The following is a 20,039-nucleotide window of genomic DNA, read 5'->3' as shown; positions in this document are numbered from 1 at the left end:
GACGCCTGAAGGGCAAAACAACCTTCATCTAAAAATCGTCTAGAGGCCATGCAAAGACAAACAACAAGAACAAACAAGAAAAGGTAGTACACCCAAGGGCGCTCAGAAGTTCCGAGGGTCGGCCTGGAATTCAAACACTAACGATCGCTTCGGTGAGACAGGCAGTCGACCCAACCATTGACGATCCGACGACAAGCTAACCGACAGACAGTCAACGGACCTTTCGACAAGATAACCTCCGCTCCACCCGACCAGCCCACGACAGGGAGTTCAACGGAAGAATGTAGCACGTATTGACGCCCACAACCAATTATGCATTGAGCTGACCACAAACCGTGCTGGGCAGTGGCAACACGATGAGGAAAATACACTTCCTGAATTTAAGTCAACAGCCGGGGCAGGTAACTGGAACGTCAACGGCCACAAGGCAGAAGATTCCACTGGTGCACTTCAGTTCAAAAACCAAGTGCAGTTAAACACCACCAGAGGGTGGCTAAAATTTGCCAACTTGAAAACACACGTTGTTGCTCGCGGGAAAATCAAAACAGCCGACAACGAACTCCAAATGACACACTGCGAACAGTCGTGACCTACTGATAGATTAAGTCAAAACTCAACTATCATGTCGAGGATCGGCGAGCCACAAACCTCGTAGAAATGGGAACAGTACCACACACTCCAACACCACATAGAGCCCGCCAACGGGCCTTGCCAAACTACACGCCGCCAAAATTGCCTCGCTGCTCCACGCCAACCGACCAACTGTCCAGGCCCGGAAACGGTGAAAGGACCAAGTTTACGTCGACCGATGAGACGACCAACCGAACAACCAACTAACGGTCGTCCCGCTCCAATCTCCTTCTATCGGACAGTTCACGTGTGTCGCCTGCGATCGGCGAGCACTGGCTGTCGGCGCCTCACCGGCGCTCCTTCCTCCGACTTCACAGGTGCTGCGTCCCACCAGCACTGCTGGTGCATCCTGAGCTGACTGCCAGACACACGACGACCCGGAATTACAATCGGTCGCTCTAGAGATGGTACGACAGTGCACTTATCGATACGCCCTTTTGCTGCCGCTCACGGGCAAGCAAGGCAGGAAGTTAGTGACGTCAGTAAATAGAATAAGAAAACGAGGCGGCAGTACCGTAATAGAAGATGACAAATAGTAACTGGGATAAACGCGAGCCGTGCATGGCTCACTTCTCAATTAGGAGAGATCTGGTGAAGTTTCTGGTCAAGATAGGGTTTGTCAAGCGGGAAGATAAACAATAGAAACTCTTGCTGTCTGCGGGCGGACATTAATTTGCTGAAATTTAACCAGGATGACTTTCCCTGAAGGTCAACAAGCCAGGACGTAGAATATCGTCGACGTACCACTGTGCCGTAAGAGCACAGCGGATGGCAACCAAAGGGATCCTGCTATGAAAAGAAATGGCACCCAAAAATCACTCCTGATTGTCAGGCAATATGGCGAGCGACAGTCAGGTTGGAATCCCACCCCCGCTGTCTCCAGGCACGTCATCGGGGCTCAGTTCGAATCGGGACTCATTGGACTCATCACTGATAATTCTACTCCAATCAATGAAGTTTCAAGCCGAAGACGCGCTCGAGACAGTGGTGGAATATCAACCTAACTGTCGCCTGCCATGCGGCCCAATAACGACCAGTGACAATGTGGGAAGCCATTTCTTTACGAAGCAGGACCACTTGTGTTTTTATCCATAGCACACGTACAGTACAGCGGTCTGTCGACGACGTTCTACGCCCTAATAGTTTCCCCATCATGGCAAGCCATTACGGGCTTATATTTAAGTAAAATAATGCCCGCCCACACACGGCGAGAGTTTCTCTCGCTTGTCGTCGTGCATGCCAAACCCTACATTGGTCAGCACTGTAGCCATATCTCTCCCCAGGTGAGAATGTTTCGAGCATAATGGACAGCACCCTCCAACCAGTTCGGGATTTTGATGATCCAACACGCCAACTGGACAAAATATGGCACGATGTCCCCCAGGAGGACATCAAACAACTCTATCAGTCACTGTCGAACTGATGAACTTCTTGCATAAGGGTTAGAGATGGACCAAAGCGTTGCTGACTTGCTCAATTTCTGAAACTCTTAATCTTGAATAAATGATCCAGTTTTTCTGGAATTATAATCATTTGGTTGTCTCTACATGTGCATCACATCTACCGATTTCCGTCTCATTTGGATAATTGCTGGTGAAGCCTCGCTTTTTGTCTTATAACGTATTATTAATCATTATTTGCAACGTAACAGATCTGTTTAGCACAAATTTTACCAGCCTTGGCATCAGATTGTGATTCAGATATTCAGATAATCATTTTCAGCATTGGAAATGATAAAGCTGCAGACCGTGCGAACCGATGGTCTTTCTGTGAAACCAGTGGCACCTAATACCGTCACGACAGGTGCTCGGTCGATGTGACGGTCAGTAATACACTGAAGCGACAAAGAAACTGGTAAAGGCATCCGTATTCAAATGAGAGATATCTAAACATGCAGAATACGGCGCTGCGGTCGGCAACACTTACATAAGATAAAAAGTGTCTGGTGCAGTTTTTAGATCGGTCATTGCTGCTACAATGGCAGTTTATGAAGATTTAAATGAATTTGGACGTCGTGTTAAAGTCGGCTCAAGAACGATGGGACACAGCATCTCTGAGGTGGCGATGAAGTGGGAATTTTTCCGTATGACCATTTCATGAGAGTACCGTGAATATCAGGAATATAATAAAACATCAAATCTCCGACATTGCTTATGCTGGAAAACTATCCTGCAAGAACGGGACCAACGACGACTGAAGAGAATCGTTCAACGTGTCAGAACTGCAACACTTACGCAAATTGCTGCAGATTTCAATCCTGGGCCATCAACAAGTGTCAGCATGCCAACTGTGCAACGAAACATCATCGACATGGGCTTTCGGAGCCGAAGATACAAAACGTTAAACCTCGCCTGGCCGCATCAACACCAAACTTGGACTGTTTGAAAAATGTTGACCCGTCGGACGAGTCTCGTTTCCAATTGTATCGAGTGGTTGAACGTGTACGGATATGGAGACAACCTCATGAATCCATGGACCCTGAATGTCAGAAGTGGACTGTTCAAGCTGGTGGAGGCATTGTAATGGTGTGTGGCGTGTGGAGTTCGAGTGATATGTCTAGATATGACTGCCAGGTGACACGTACGTAAGCATCCGGTCTGACCACCAGCATCCAGTCATAGCTATTGTATATTCCGACGGTCTTGGGCAATTCCAGCAGGAGAACGTGACACCACAGACATCGAGAACTGCTACAGGGTGGTTCCAGGAACGCTCTTCTGAGTTTGAACACTTCTGATGGCCACCAAACTCCCCATCAATGACCATATCTGGGAAACCTTGCAACGTTCTGTTCAGAAGAGATCTCCACCCCCTCGTACTCTTACGGATTTATGGGCATCCCTGCAGGATTTATGGTGTCAGTTCCCTCCGGCACTACTTCAGACACCAGTCGAGTCCATGCCAGATCGTTTTGCAGCTTTTCTGCAGGCTGGCGGGGGTCCTACACGATATTAGGCAGGTGTACCAGTTTCTTGGGCTCTTCAGTATATAATATGGTTCCCCTGGAGACTCGGCACTGATATGCCTATTGTAACGCTTCGTACGTTGCCAAGACTCGTCTGATAATGCCACTCCTGCCTTCAGCCTCGTTGAGCACACCGCTGTTGGTGCCTCTCTTCCTGCTGCCGCGTCACGGGAGGACGTAACAGTGGTCGCCATGTTGACTGTCGTGGTACTCCAGACGTCGATGCGCTATTCGTTTGATTGCTTGTCTATCTGCAAACTAGGTTAGATTGTTTCTTAATTAAGGCTAACTGACGTGACTGTGCGATCTTGCAGAGCCGAGCGAACAATATGTCTGTTCTTTCGGGCGCTAATAGCGAAGAGCCATCGACAGTTCGCGTGGTGTAGAGTATAGCCCACCGGAAACCACAGAGAGGGGTGCGTCCAGTGGAAGGGCCAAGCCGAATAAAAAAACGTGCTGCACAGTAAACGATAGAATATGTAAAATTCTACTGCCTTCAGGCTTCGATCTCAAATACAGTGATGAGTCAAAACGTTGTGACCTCGGCCCACAGTGAGGTTGCATGCTGCCTGGTAGTGCTGAGGTCACGTGATGCGGTAAAAGAGATACATGAGCAGAGAAGAGACGAATGGGCTATCACTCTAGGGACGATAAGTGAGGCAAATGTGGAAATCCGCCGACTCAAGCGACTTTGACAAAAGCCAGATTGTTGTGGCCCAGTGCCTGGGGGGGAAGCATCTGGAAAACGACGAAGCTGGTCGGACGTTCACGTCTACGGCCTTAAGTGGGTGAAGAATGCTGAAACTACGAGTAGGTGGCAAGAAATTGGACGTCCATACCTCAACACAGAACAAAGTGATCGATGGCTTGCCTGCCCTCTAAAGCAGGATAGGCGTCAATCTGTGGCAGATCTGACGACAGAGTACAGTCCTGGCACAGGCACAATTGTTTTGCAGTACATCACTCAGCGCACAGTGTTGCACATGATGTTCTGTAGCAGAGGACCCCTACGTGCTCCCATGGCGACCCATCATCATCTGTTACGATTACAGTGGGCATGGGATCATCGAGATTGGACCGTGGATCAGTCTAATCGTGTCTTCTGAACATGAATCCCCTTTATTGTTAGACCAGGTCAATGGTCGTCTCCAGATACGCTGTCATCCAGGCGAATGGCTGCTAGAAACGTGTAGCGCGCCACGGTCGCATGCCGGTGGGGGCAGTATTATGTAACGGGGGCCATCAGCAGGGTTTCCATAGGACCTGCGTTAGTAATCGAAGGCGCCCTGACAGCTGTGGACAGCGTGAATAGTAATAGGGACGACGTGTAGCCCCTTATGCATGAAGTCTTCCCCAACAGCGATGGCATCTTCCAGCAGAAAAAGCGTGCGTGTCAGAAGGCCAGAATAGTACTGCGAGGTTTGAGAAGCATGATAGTGAACTCACGTTGATATCTTGGCCGTCAAATTTGTCTTACCTGAATCTGATGAATCGCATCTGGGACGCCATCTCTGCGCCCACAAACCAACCGCCCCCTTAAATTATGGTAATTTTGTTACCTATGCGTAGGTATCTAGTGGCAAAAACCTCTGGAAACCTATCAAGTACCTGTCGAAGCCATCGCACCCAGAACACTGCTGAATTGTTTTCTAGAGGTGGACAAATACGCTTTTCAGTAGGTAGTCATAATGTTTTAGCTCATCAGAGTACATAAAAATATAGCAGGTGCTTCAGCGGCGCCAACCGATGTGGCCGAGTGGTTCTAGGCGCTTCAGTCCGGAACCGCGCGACCGCTAAAGACGCAGGTTCGATTCCTGTCTCGGGCATGGATGTGCGTGATGTCCTTAGGTTCGTTAGGTTTAAGTAGATCTACGTTCTAGGGGATTGATGACCTTAGATGTTAAGTTACATAGTGCTCAGAGCCATTTGAGCTTCAGCGGCATGAAAATAACTTTATAAAGGTTGCATTAGTAAAAAAAAACAACATACATTAAGCAGCTGGCCTCAGTCATAAAGTCTCGAGTACATGAAACTGGCCTTACAGGGTTGCTGCCACTTGGAAATCTAGATTGATAAGGCATAGATAATAAAATGAATGTACAAGAAGAAGCTTTCAAAAATGTGACATGAAAAAAAAAATTATCTATACGAATGTGTGCAGTAATATTGTGTAAAAGACCCATTAACGTTGTGCGAAAACTTTTTCTAAGTCCAGTAAAAACAGATATTGATAGAATCTCAGGATAAAATAAACTATTAAAAATATATTTCTTTATTGTGGCTTGAGAGCTATAACCATCACAAAATACCACCACGGGCAAACGGTCCTGCATCAGCCCGGACAGATCGAATGATGCGTGATAATTTTAACAATAATTAGCTGAGGTCACGCAAGTTTCATGACAGAAGCGCTTGCTTCAAAATGTTCCTCAGCGGATTCATTCTTCATTTGGGGAGATTCGCGGTGGTGTAAACGAAAGGAAGCTGCAGCTAGCGTTGGATTTGTGTGTGACTAGAAAGAACCTTCTGGCAACAACATGTTTGGGCTGGGGTCACCTCAATTGCGGTGTCCGTGGTTCATGAACCAAGTCCTGGATTGTTGAAAACTTTGTTGTGATTATGTCACACCTTGCAGAGTTGAATCAGTTTAATTTGATGGAAGATGGTATACTTTATGTGACCGAAGTAGATACTGCTATGCTAAAATCGTCCAGTGGACATAATTTTGGCTGAGTCGGTGAGGAAGTGTCAGACTTTCCGCTTAGGACCTGCCTTACATCTAGTCAATAGTAAATATTTATCCAGCATCCATATCTGAACTGTTCAAAATTATAAATTCCTAAAATTGGCGCTTCCTCATGTTACATCTGGAGTTCCCTGTTCTACTTCCTGTTTGTCTTAAGTGAAGTGAAACGTTCGACAACTATGTTCAAAACAGTAAAAAAAAACTGAATCATGGATTGGATAGAAAAGAAATTTTCATGTTAAGTTGCAAGCCATTATTGAGGAACTGAGTGTGATCCTGTTGTTGAAGTTTGGGATAAGACTGCAGTGTCGGCAATAACTACCAACGGGTGTATAAATACTCATGATTAACTGGATCAGAAGCACATATCTAAAATACAGGTAACATCGAATGCGCCGGTGAGCCATTCTTTTGGATAACAGCACAGTACAGCAGCCAACAACACTTGGAGACTGATCGGAAGAGGATGCAAATGGCTCTGAGCACTATGGGACTCAACTGCTGTGGTCATAAGTCCCCTAGAACTTAGAACTACTTAAACCTAACTAACCTAAGGACAGCACACAACACCCAGCCATCACGAGGCAGAGAAAATCCCTGACCCCGCCGGGAATCGAACCCGGGAGTGGGAAGCGAGAACGCTACCGCACGACCACGAGATGCGGGCGAGAGGATGCATGGCTCGTTGTCTTGCCAGGTATCATACGTTAGTTAGATGCCAGGTGACCTGGCGATCGCGTGTGTCCTCGGAGAATTACTCAAACCTTCGTGAGCGATGGAGTGGCATTGTGTGAAAGGTCGCCTGCTGGATGCTGGGGTACTAAGCAGGGCTGTGGTCGATCAAGAAGCCACTCGTTCCGAGTCTCTTAGTAACCTGAAGGCTATTGCGAAAATGTATCCAACAGATAGCATAGCTCGTATAGTGCTTGATACCATCTTCCACCAAAAAGGAAAGCGAAGGAGACGGTGCTGTGGTGGGTACCTTGACGTATTTGGATCGAGGGTTACGAGTTACTTGACTGGGATCCGAATGAAGTTTGCCGAGGAAACGCTACGGCTCGCGGTAAAATAAATGTAAATGTCTTGTGATTAGCGCCTCCAGTCGGGTAGACGGTCCGCCAGTCTTTCGATTTGACGCTACTTCGGAACTTGCGCGTCGATGGGGATGAAATGATGATGATCAGGACAATACAGCACCCAGTCCCTGAGCGGAGAAAATCTTCGACCCGGCCGAGAATCGAACCCGGGCCCATAGGACTGACATTTTCGCGTTGACCACTCAGCTACCGGGGATGGACACGGCTCGCGGTAAACTACCACACAGATGGTAGTGTCTGCATGTGCATCTACATAAATACTCTACAAACAGCTTTGAAGCTGATGACTGAGAATACTCAGCATGTTGTCACATGTTAGAACTTCTTCATGTTCCACTCTGGCTGCTTCAGTACGCCTGTGCGTACGGAGACCAGGCTAATATTGTCTTCATTTTTCTCTGCGATAGTGCTCGCGGAAGAATATCTCTAGAGGACAGACTTATCACCGTTCAAGCAACTATAAAAGTAGGCTATCTGAATATAATTTGCATCGTTGTTGAAGGTCTGACAATTCAGTTTTTCAAGATTTCGGTGACACAGTCCTGTGAGTCAGACTTGTGACCATTAGTGCCGCACTTCTTTGTATACGAGCGATATCACCTGTTAGTCTTCTTTGATTTCGTTGGTTGGTTTAAAAGATGGGGGAAGGGACCAAGCAGCTAGGTCATCAGTCCCTTGTTCCGAATAAAACAGTGCCACAAGGGTCAGAATAAAACAAGCAAGACTGGCAACACAAAATGGAGAGGAAGGAAAAACCACAAGAGCGACGTAAGAGCAACAAAGGGGAGAAGAAAATCACAGAAACGCAAGAAACAGGTAGAAATTAAAATGACAGAACAGAATACCATGGCTGGCTGACCATGAGAATAAAAAGGAGAAGCCAACCACTCTGCAACACATTAAAACGTCCACCCCGAGAGCACTAGGATAGAGGACACACAGGGACAAAGGACATGCGCAAAATTTAGATCAAGTGATAAAACCCAAACTCACAAATAAAACGGTAAACTAAATTAGCCGATGAGGCATTGTCAGATAAAATTAGCAGCAACGACTCCGGTAACCGAAGATTTCGTCGCAGGGCAGTCGAAGTGGGACACTGCACCAGAATTTGGGACACTGTCAACCGGGCGGGTTTTCACGGCGCAGGAGGTAGCCGTGGGTCGCTCAAGCGTGGCCAATGCGGGGCCGGCAGAGTACCACAGAGTCCAAGCGAGAGGCCCGCATGGAGGACTGACACATATTAGTAGTCTCCTTAATGGCACGCTGTTTGTTGTGCGTACTGAGACTATGCCATTCCGTTTCCCAAAGTCGAAACACTTGACGATGTAAAAACGAAAGCAGGTCAGTTAATGGAACGCCGATCTGCATAAGCGGCTTCCGTGTAGCCTGTTTGGTCAGCCTGTCAGCAAGTTCGTTGCCTGGGATTCCGAAGAGTCCTGGGGTCCACACAAACACTACTGAACCGCCGGACCTTTCCAGGGCATAGGTGGACTCCTGGATGGTCGTTACCATAGGATGACGACGTTAGCACTGGTCGATAGCATGTAGGCTGCTGAAGGAGTCAGTACACAGAAGAAACGACTCCCCAAGGTATGAACTGAAGTGCCCTTGAGCACAAGATACAGCCACCAGCTCCGCAATGAAAACACTGAAGCCATCGGCAAGGAATGCTGTTCAATATGTCTTCCACGAACATACGCGAAGCCAACGTGACCATCAGCCATCGAGCCATCGGCGTAAACCTCTTCATGGCCTCGGAACATGTCAAAAATCGAGATGAAGTGACAGCGGAGTGCCGCAGAGTGAACTGAGTCCTTTTGGCCATGTGAAAGGTCCAGGCGAAGCCGCGGCCTAGTTGTACACCATGGAGGTGTACACGATTGGACCACGAGTATAGTTGGCAAAGGCAAGAACTGCCGTTGGGATCGGACGCGAACTGAAATTGTGGGCCCTGACCTCGGCCGCCGATGCGGAAGATGAACCACCGTGGGTCGGAAAAGGAGACGGTAATTTTCATGTGCAGGAGAACTACGAACGCCTGCAACGTAAATGACCTGCAGTGGACGAACTCCAGCCTCCGCAAGGACGCTGGTCACCGGACTCGTCCTAAAAGCTCCCGTCGCTAGTCGAACGCCACAGTGGTGCACTTGGTCGAGTAAAACGCTACACTGAGGGCGCCGCCGAACCATAAATCAGAGTCCCATAGTCAAGGCGGAATTGAGCAAGGGCTCTGTGTAGCTGCAGCAGCGTAGAGCGATCTGCACCCTAGTTGGTGCTGCTCAGGCAGCGGAGGGCATTGAGGTGCTGCCAAACTTCAGCTTAAGCTGACGAAGGTGAGGAAGCCAATTCAGATCAGCGGTAGTGGTGAATGTCAGCGCAGAATTTGAATGGTTGGGTTAGTATCTTAATATATTTTTTTAATTTTAACAACTTTGATTGCTCATCACGTTATAATGAGAACGAGGCTGACGACATTGCTATTTAGTGTTTCAAATTTTAGGCACGAACACCACCATTAACCTACGGATGCACAACATCAGATATTAGACTCTATTGTCTTTCACTAGCAAGAGGCGAGAGCAGGGTACAGATGATTCAGTTTCATCCCAAGTAAACCTACTCAATACCAGAATACGTCCACCACATTTCTGGGCAGTCCGTTATAGCAAGGGGGATGAATCAAGTAATGAGATTTTCTGAGTATTCGTAACCTGTCGTTTGAGTGCGCCAGTGAGTTCCGTGACTCGTCAGACTAGGCGAAGTTTCACCTTGATTCGAAAATCAATAGTCGTGTTCTACGCACATGCTAAGACCTGCACCATGTTTCACCATGAAGGGAGAGTTATGTTTATAGGACGGTCGTTCTGGATGCTATGGCTGTTCACAGGTTCTTATGATTTAACACTGAAGCCACATTTCAGTGGATCCTGTCGATCCACTCTTACAACCAGCAGTTGCCGTCAATTACCCGCGTCCTCGATTCTTGCCTATGGAAGAACTTATTGTTTATGACATGATACTTCCTAATAGTAATGGTATGTCTATATATCTGAATATGATGTCACATTATAAGTATTCAGTAGCTTATGAATGGTGAATAGTGTATTACGACTTTTTGCATCTTATTTTTTGTATTTTTTGTGATGTGAGGATACCTGAGGATGGTCCGTGTATGGCAAACTGGTTGCCAGAGGTTGAAAATATCGCCACAGTTGTAAGGTTCTTGTATTTCGAACACGACTGGTTTCGGGCTCTTATCGGCCCATCGTCAGATGTTATTAGTTCGTGCGGTGACCCTGAGCGCAGCGGTGGACTAGTACAGGACGCGGTCCTGTAACACAGGACGTCCTATACTAGTCCACCGAGGCGCTCGGAGTCACAGCGCGAACACCTGAAGATGGGCCTATAAAAGCCCGAAACCGGTTGTGTTCTAAATGAAATAACCTTACGAGTGCAGCGGTATTTTCAACCTCTGATATTCTGGTATAATGCTCATTTGCGGATTTTCTTCAGACCGGGTGGGTTGTGAAACTGGTTGTTTAATGTAGTGACAATACAGCTGTGAGCAAACCATGATTTTCCAACGATAATATTTAAAGTGAGAAGCAGCACTACATGGAAGGGACCAGAACGAGCTTCAACGATCATCCATTAGTCACGTCGCTGACCATTTACACTGAAGGGCAGAATCTTCCAAGTAGTCTAACCCATATGGCAAGGGCAAATTATTAAACAAGTAGTCCTAAGTCGGGAAGCTTACAAGAAAAGAACTGCAAAACTACAAAGAGCATAGGAAGTCATCTGCATCAGATACAAGAAACATCTGTACCACAAAAGGAAAAATTGTAACAATATTACTATAATCATCTTATTCCTTGATAATCTATGGCAGATCCAAGACAGAATCGTTCAAAGACAGAAAAGGGAAACTCCGAAAAATTACTGAGGATCAAAATAAATCGAATGATACAGAAATTACACGCGATCTATCAGGTTACAGCAAAATTCACAAATACCGTCAGCAAACGGCGATTACAGTTTGTCACCTATGTGACAATCACCTATTTGACCTATAACGGTCAGTTATAGAAGTTGTGGAGAGGATTTCATAAACAAAGTTTTGATAAGTGATTCACTCCTGAAAACGTACCGTTTGGATGTACGAGGGCATACCTCTGAATTTTTTATTCCGTTCTCAATAATGGGTGAGACATTGCATATCATGCATAATACTCATACTAATTTCCTGCATCACTGACGCAAGTTGCAACTCTCGGCTGCTAAAGGGCTCTGATTTATAGCGTACAACATGGCAATGTGTAACTTAACTACAAGGGGCGATCAATAAGTAAGGCTACACATTTTTGTTTTTCTGAATGCACCTTTGTTTTATTCAGGATTCCAATATACCGTACTATTCCCCACTCTTTTGGCTACAAAACCCTATTTTCCAACGTAATTTCCTTTCAATACGACGGCCTTACTCCACCTTATTAGCCGGCCGAAGTGGCCGTGCGGTTAAAGGCGCTGCAGTCTGGAACCGCAAGACCGCTACGGTCGCAGGTTCGAATCCTGCCTCGGGCATGGATGTTTGTGATGTCCTTAGGTTAGTTAGGTTTACCTAGTTGTAAGTTCTAGGGGACTAATAACCTCAGCAGTTGAGTCCCATAGTGCTCAGAGCCAGCCACCTTATTGGGATTACCTATACGCCCGGATGGTATCACTCCACTGCTCGACGCTGGAGCCAACGTCTTGCTGTATGAGTCCACGTTCTGCTTCCAGCGGAGTGCGGCCTTCTCTGGGCCAAACAGGTGGATGTCGGAAGGTGACAGATGTGGCCTGTAGGATGGATGAGGAAGAACAGTCCAATGAAGTTTTGTGAGCTCCTCTCAGATGCGCAGGCTTGTATGACGCTATGGGTTGTCATGGAGAAGGAGAAGTTCGCTTGCATCACTTCGAATGAGGCTATCCGCACGTTCCAATATTGCATGAGTCACAGCTGTGCGCTGCCGCCCGACATGAGGAAGCTCGGACAGGTTTCCACAACCTTGTTAGTAGTAGTATTAGCTTTATTCATCTGTTGATCACTTTTTAGAAAGATATAGGACATGTCAAAGAAATTACAAATGTAGATAAATTTAAAATAAGCTAATTCGTATACACATATATTTACAGACTTCTATTTAGATTAGATTTACTCCTGGAATACAATACTTTTTTTACAAATAACTTATTAAATAATGTAATGCCACTCATATCTCACTATCAGTTACTGCAAACACTATACACACATTGTCTCATATCACTTCGCTCACTACACACACACACACACGCGCGCGCGCGCGCACACAAAAACACACTGGTGCTCTCGGGGCCATTTTCTGTACCGCAAATTCCCATTTGCTATCCTGAAGAACTGAGCCAGCTTCCCTCCATAATGAGTGAGATGTTAAGCTCAGAGAGAGGAACAGGTGTTAGTATTGTGCTATGCATAGCTTGGGGGTAAGTATTTCTAGAAAGGAAAAAAAGAAGGAAAAAAACATAAAGTGAAGGTGTTATGTGGAATGTTTTATAATAATCATTATTATTCCAGAAAGAGATTTTCACTCGGCACCGGAGTGTGCGCTGATATGAAACTTCCTGGCAGATTGAAACTGTGTGCCCGACCGAGACTCGAACTCGGGACCTTTGCCTTTCGCGGGCAAGTGCTCTACCATCTGAGCTACCGAAGCACGTCTCACGCCCGGTCCTAACAGCTTTACTGCTGCCAGTATCTCGTCTCCTACCTTCCAGACTTTACAGAAGCTCTCCTGTGTACCTTGCAGAACTAGCACTCCTGAAAGAAAGAATACTGCGGAGACATGGCTTAGCCACAGCCTGGGGAATGTTTCCAGAATGAGATTTTCACTCTGCAGCGGAGTGTGCGCTGATATGAAACTTCGTGGCAGATTAAAACTGTGTGCCCGACCGAGACTCGAAACCGGGACCTTTGCGTTTCGCGGGCAAGTGGTCTACCATCTGAGCTACAGAAGTACGACTCACGCCCGGTCCTCACAGCTTTACTTCTGCCAGTATCTCGTCTCCTACCTTCCAAACTTTACAGAAGCTCTCCTGCGTACCTTGCAGAACTGGCACTCCTGAAAGAAAGGATACTGCGGAGACATGGCTTAGCCACAGCCTGGGGAATGTTTCCAGAATGAGATTTTCACTCTGCAGCCGAGTGTGCGCTGATATGAAACTTCCTGGCAGATCAAAACTGTGTGCCCGACCGAGACTCGAACTCGGGACCTTTGCCTTTCGCGGGCAAGTGCTCTTCCATCTGAGCTACCGAAGCACGTCTCACGCCCGGTCCTAACAGCTTTACTGCTGCCAGTATCTCGTCTCCTACCTTCCAGACTTTACAGAAGCTCTCCTGCGTACCTTGCAGAACTAGCACTCCTGGAAGAAAGGATACTGCGGAGACATGGCTTAGCCACAGCCTGGGGAATGTTTCCAGAATGAGATTTTCACTCTGCAGCGGAGTGTGCGCTGATATGAAACTTCGTGGCAGATTAAAACTATGTGCCCGACCGAGACTCGAAACCGGGACCTTTGCGTTTCGCGGGCAAGTGGTCTACCATCTGAGCTACAGAAGTACGACTCACGCCCGGTCCTCACAGCTTTACTTCTGCCAGTATCTCGTCTCCTACCTTCCAAACTTTACAGAAGCTCTCCTTCGAACCTTGCAGAACCAGCACTCCTGAAAGAAAGGATACTGCGGAGATATGGCTTAGCCACAGCCCTGGGAATGTTTCCAGCCCATGTCTACTACCTAGCAGCAGTACTTTCTTCTTCCTAACACTTTGTACACTCCTAGGCGTCTTGGCCTCGGTTCAAGTGTGCCGCACATTACGTGCTCCTCGTTCTACCTGAGGCTCTTCTCCACTTAACTCTGGCAGTGTTGTTTCTTATGCTGATGGTAAAACTGTCAGATCGGGTTCTGTTTCTTCTTATCCTCCTACCAGCTGCCAGTTTCCAGCCAACCTCCTCCACCCAATCTCCCTCGATCCTTATGAGTTTCTTCCTTGCTTCCTCCAACTGTGCCTGGAGGGCACAGATTTTCCTTTCCTGTTCCCCAATCAGAATGTTCCTACTACATACTCTGCAGTTCCAGAAGAGAGCTATTTGTATTCTCCCAACATTCTCCCCACTGCATCCTCCACAGTGAAAATATTTCCTACAAGACGGGCAACAAATCCCTCTACTCACTACCCTATAACAGCTCCCACATTTCTCACTCATGAGCAGTTTCGAAAGAATAATGAAGTTTAAGGAATGTTTTAAAATTGTCAAGGATGCAAGATTGGCTGTGTGTAAACAACATAAAAAACGACACAAATGTCTTATGTGTGGTGTTTTTTTTTTTTTTTGTACCGATTTAGAGATACAATGATGGAAGAATCAATTTGTAATTAATATACTTTTAGAGAATTTACGTTATCAGGCGTGTTTGGTCAGGTTTTTAAACGTTTATAACTCGGAAAATTTAGGCCTAGGTCGCGTCTATCTAACTAGTAAACAATACGAAATGTGTTAGTTAAATACGATTTAGTCGAAGGCGCTGCAGTCATGGACGGTGCGGCTCGTCCCGGCGGAGGTTCGTGTCCTCCATCGGGCATGGGTGTGATTGTTTGTCCTTACGATAATTTAGGTTAACTAGCGTGTAAGCTTAGGGACTGATGACGTTAGCAGTTAAGTCCCGTAAGATTTCACAGCCATTTGAACATTTTAAATACGGTTTAGAAACATTAAATTACACTTTTATTGTGACAATAGACACTGATGAAACTAGTAGTAGTCTTTTTTAAACGACTTTTGAACTATCAAGAAAACTTGAATACAATTTTTGTGTTTATGTCACGCAAAATTTCAGGTTACGTAGCGATTATCTGGACTTCAGCTAAAGAATAAGTTTTTTCAAGAACGAGCGCAGCTGGGACGCTAATATTCTGTTGTGTGACAAGAACGGACACTACAGCAAGTATGCAAAACAAAAAAACTTTAAATTTGACACTATTTCCTCTTAAATAATTTCTTTTAGCAAACAAAGAAAACATCTGTGATCTCACTCGGTGGCCACCTTGTGATAGCAGACGCCTCGCCCACTGCGAATGATTCACCTTCCTTGCGTTCACTGTTAAGTGTCCTTAGATATTCTGCAAGCGCCTATGAATATTTGCGGAGCTTTTTACTTCTGCCGAAAGAAGAAAAATGACTGTTCTCTGCTTGAAACACACCTCCATTACAGACGCCATTCTGAAGGTTACATTTAGCATCGCCACCTATTGGAACTTCATGTAACTGTAGGGGCTGAAGTGCGAATATCCCATAATTTCTCACTAGAAATGATGCATTTTTTCAACCGAAATTGGCTGAGAAAAACAGTGCGTTGAAATATTTATGTCGGTATGTGAGAAAACCCTCAGAAGCAGAAATCACACATTCGAGGAGTTCGTCTGCATATGGAGGACCCTGTAATTCAGCATGACAATGTCAGATCACACACGACGCTGCGACCTCTGCAAAAATCCGACGCCTTTTTTTTTTTTTTTTTTTTTTTTTAATATCTGGTAAGGCCCTATGGGACCAAACTGCTGAGGGCATCGGTCCCTAAGCTTACACACTACTTAATCCAACTTAAACTAACTTACGGTAAGGACGACACACACACCCTTGCCCGAGGGAGGAGTCGAACCTCCGCCGGGGGGTGGGGTGGGGGGGGGGGGAGCCGCACGGACCGTGACAAGACGCCATAGACCGCGCCCGCGCGGTTACCCTGCTCGTCTGACGCCTTGGTTTGACTGTCATCGACCACTTTCCACACAATCCTGAATTGGTCCCATCCGATTTTCATTTGTTTCCAAAACTTAAAGAATACATGTGATTGAGATCAAGGGGTGCAAACAGTGGTGATTTTGTGGCCCCGTCAACAAAATCAACTGCCTACAGTGACGGTATCAACACACTGGTCTCTCGTTGGGAAAAATGTGTTCGTCGCCAGGGTGAGTATCATGAAAAATAAATACGTAGCTACGAAGAATAAAGCCGAGAAATGTTAGTAGAGATTTTTTATTTTAAAAAGCCTTTAGACGTTACAGATAAAAAAATTCGGAGGCATTTATTTTCAGTACGCTCTCGTAAGATATGTTTGAAAATTGGATCACTTTCAGATGTGCCGCTTTACGGTACGCACACAAACTGAGAAGAGGGAGCAGTCGTCGGGCTCTGCTGTAATCATGACACCACGCACCATTTTCGTCCGACAGAAACAATGACTGGGAGAAACTGGTACGTTCACAACTATGTGGATTAATCTTGGTGCTCCACGGATGAGCCACACTGCCTATTTTGAAGGGGACGTCATTCGTCACGTACAAGAGAACACGTTGGCAAACACTCGAAACATTGCCCAAGTCGTGGGATTCTGTACAGCACACAAGTCAAAGTTCATATTCTCCACCGTGGGTAATGTGATGCACAATATTTGAGAGTGATCTGATCTAAAAGATTTTACATGCGTACGATGCATTTCCGGACATACATTCCTCATCTAAACTTTATTTACTATGTCTCATTTGCAACAGGTTTCTAATAGGAAATGTGGAATACCTTTATTGAATGACAATTTGAAGAACCGCATTAAGTGGTCAAGTGAAGTAAACGAAAACCTGGGAGAAATTGAAATTAACATAGAAATTACTGACGATAAAACGAAATTTAGCAACCTAATTCAAATACAGAGTCTTGCTAAGAAGCTTAACTGACAAAATTCCAAATTCGTGCAACATTGTAAAAAGATGCTCGTTTAACGAATGAAAAGATACTGGGAAGACAAGAAGAAAAGAAATGGAAAGAAAGTGAAAAATATGCTCCTTCATTGGGCACAACAAATCAGAGTAATAATAATAATAATTCGTGTGGATCAAAGCCTGTTCCAAGCCCCTAGATTTTGCACCACTTCGGTGGCGTACGTTACATATAGCAGCTTCTCAATCTGCCTGTCTGGGCTGGATGGACCTCGTTCCAGATCATTCGACTACAAAAAAAGGCTCTTTTGAACTGGGAAACGCGCATTCAAAACAGCTTATATACAACGGGTTTGTAGAGAAAACTTAAGCGAACATTTTTCTTACGTTCTTCTTCGACAGCCACTTTCTGTGGTGTAACGCCGCACGGGATTAGCCGAGCGGTCTCAGGCGCTGCAGTCATGGACTGCGCGGCTGGTCCCGGCGGAGGTTCGAGACGTCCGCTGGGCTTGGGTGTGTGTGTTTGTCCTTAGGATAATTTAGGTTAAGTAGTGTGTAAGCTTAGGGACTGATGACCTTAGCAGTTAAGTCCAATAAGATTTCACACGCATTTCAACATTTGTGGTGTGACGTAATACGAAATCTCTTCACGTTGCCGTCCTACTTGTGTTACAGGTCTTCCGAGCGGCAGCGTGGTGGAGCACATGGACGTTGTCAACTCGGGCCTCGAAGCGGTCGAGGCCGACTCTCTGGAGGTGCACATCGAATCCCTGCGCCTCATGAGCAACCGCATCCAGTACGTCGCACCAAGGGCCTTCGCGTGAGTAATACGTTCACGGTAGCGACACATGTAACTCCACTGTACGACAAGCATAGAGGTTTATCTCTATGTATAAGTCAATGCCCTGACTGATTGACTGACCCATCATCGCCCAGTCCAAGCCGCCAAGAATTAAAACTTGAAATTCGGATAAGGTACGGATCTTTTACTGCAGGCGTCGTTTAAGAAAGGATTTTTCGAAATTCCAACCATAACGGGATTTTATACGGGACGAGGATTTTTTTTCTTTTTTGGAAAATTAAGCCAGTTTTGAAGATAGTCCTACGAAAATTGGTGTTTGATTTCTCAGTCAGAAATGAAGAAATACGTGTTTCAGCATTTTTGGAAGTTTAACCAACAGGGGCGAAATAGTGGGTGAAAGCTTATCATTAAACTGCCAAAGTATTTTTAAAGCTACGTCTATGAACATTGCTATTTGACTTATCGATTACAAATAAAAAATGCGTGTTTCAATGTTTTTAGAAACTGAACTTCTTATCGGGTAAAATAGGGGATAGGATTTGTTATGAAAATATTTTATTATGAAGGCATTTTTAAAACTAAGTGTATGAAAATTTAAATTTGGTCCTCAGTTACGAATGAAAAAATTCGTGTTTCACTGTTTTCGGATATTCATCCCCTATGGAGTAAAACAGAAGATGGAAGTTTTATGGAAATTTTTCATTGCGAAAGCATTGTTGAAGCTAAATCTATGACAATTGGTGTTTCGCTTCTGTATTAGAAATAAAACACACACACATGTCACTGTTCTTCGACAATCAACCACTAAGAGGGTAAAGCAGTGGGGTTGGGGGGGAGGGGAAAGCAAGGACACGTTTTATGAAAATATCAAATTGAGAAAGCATTTTTAAAGCCATGTAATTGAAAACTGGTTGTGGATTTTCGGTTAGAGATGAAAAGACACGTGTTTTTGGAAATTCAATCCTAAGGTAGTTAAATATGGTCATACTTATTCACTGAATAATCTTCGCCCAGCCCAAACCGCCAAGGACAGAAACCTGAAGTTTGGAGAGCGTGTGGATGTTGTACTGTAGGCATCGTTTAAGATGGGATTGTCCGAAACTGCACTCCTAAGGGAGCGAAATACGGGCTGGAACCCTTTTTTAAAATGTGTTCCTATTAAGGGAATTTAGATACTAGGGCTACTAAAAGTGGTATTTCTCTGATTTCTCAGTCATAAAATAAAAAAATACGTTTTTCTGCTTTTTTTCGAAATTCAACTATTAAGGGGGTAAAATAGTGGGTTCACTGCTTTAAATAAATAATTAACAAAGAACTATTAAATGATTTATAAGGCCACATCTGTGACAATTCGTATCCGACTTCTCGGTTATAAATTTAAAAAAAAAAATGTGTTTCAGCGTTTTTCAAACTTCAGCCCCCGAGGGCTACTGTATTGTAGAGGATGAAAACTTTAAGAAAATATTTTATTATATTAAAAAAATTAATGCTAATTTTTGAAGATTGGTATTTCATTTCTCGGTTAGATATAAAGAAATATTTGTTAGGGAAAGAAAGTTATTACAGAAGTATCTTCACAAACACGCAAAAGGAATGATTAACAAAAACAATGGGCTACAGCTACCACAACCACGTTTTGGTCAGAAATTCATGTGGGAAAGACCACACTTCTGTGGCCTTAATTAGCGTGTAGCAGTTTGTGAACAACATAAAAATTCTATAAAATAAAAGCAAAAAATAAATAAGGTTGCAGCAGGTCACACAGTCTACACTAGTGAAGCAATGAGCGCTAAGCAAGTATTAAGAAAGGAGACAAACTTCAGGTCATACCCGTCAGGAAAAGGAACAAGAAAGTTTACAGCAACATGCTCGTGTACCCGGAAATGGACGGTGAGTCTGCGACAGAGCCAATAATACTGATACGTGGTATCACTCAATGTCATTTATGAACAATATCACTGCCTGTATTGCAGTTACGTCGAATCACATTGATCTGTTATCCATTCCGGGA

The 20,039-nt window shown here is 45.2% G+C and overlaps 1 protein-coding gene across 1 annotated transcript in view; it reads left to right on the top strand.

The window, feature by feature from the left end:
* The window catches only part of LOC126160135 (chaoptin-like), a 153,756-nt gene that overhangs the window by 21,260 nt on the left and 112,457 nt on the right, over positions 1 to 20,039 (top strand). The window contains exon 2 of the mRNA XM_049916887.1: positions 17,902 to 18,046. Within this exon, the coding sequence (XP_049772844.1) occupies positions 17,902 to 18,046 (145 nt within the window). The remainder of the gene's footprint in view (positions 1 to 17,901; positions 18,047 to 20,039) is intronic.

This window comes from Schistocerca cancellata, chromosome 2 (genome assembly GCF_023864275.1).
Source record: "Schistocerca cancellata isolate TAMUIC-IGC-003103 chromosome 2, iqSchCanc2.1, whole genome shotgun sequence".
NCBI lineage: Eukaryota > Metazoa > Arthropoda > Insecta > Orthoptera > Acrididae > Schistocerca > Schistocerca cancellata.
This window is presented reverse-complemented; position numbering and strand designations above follow the sequence as displayed.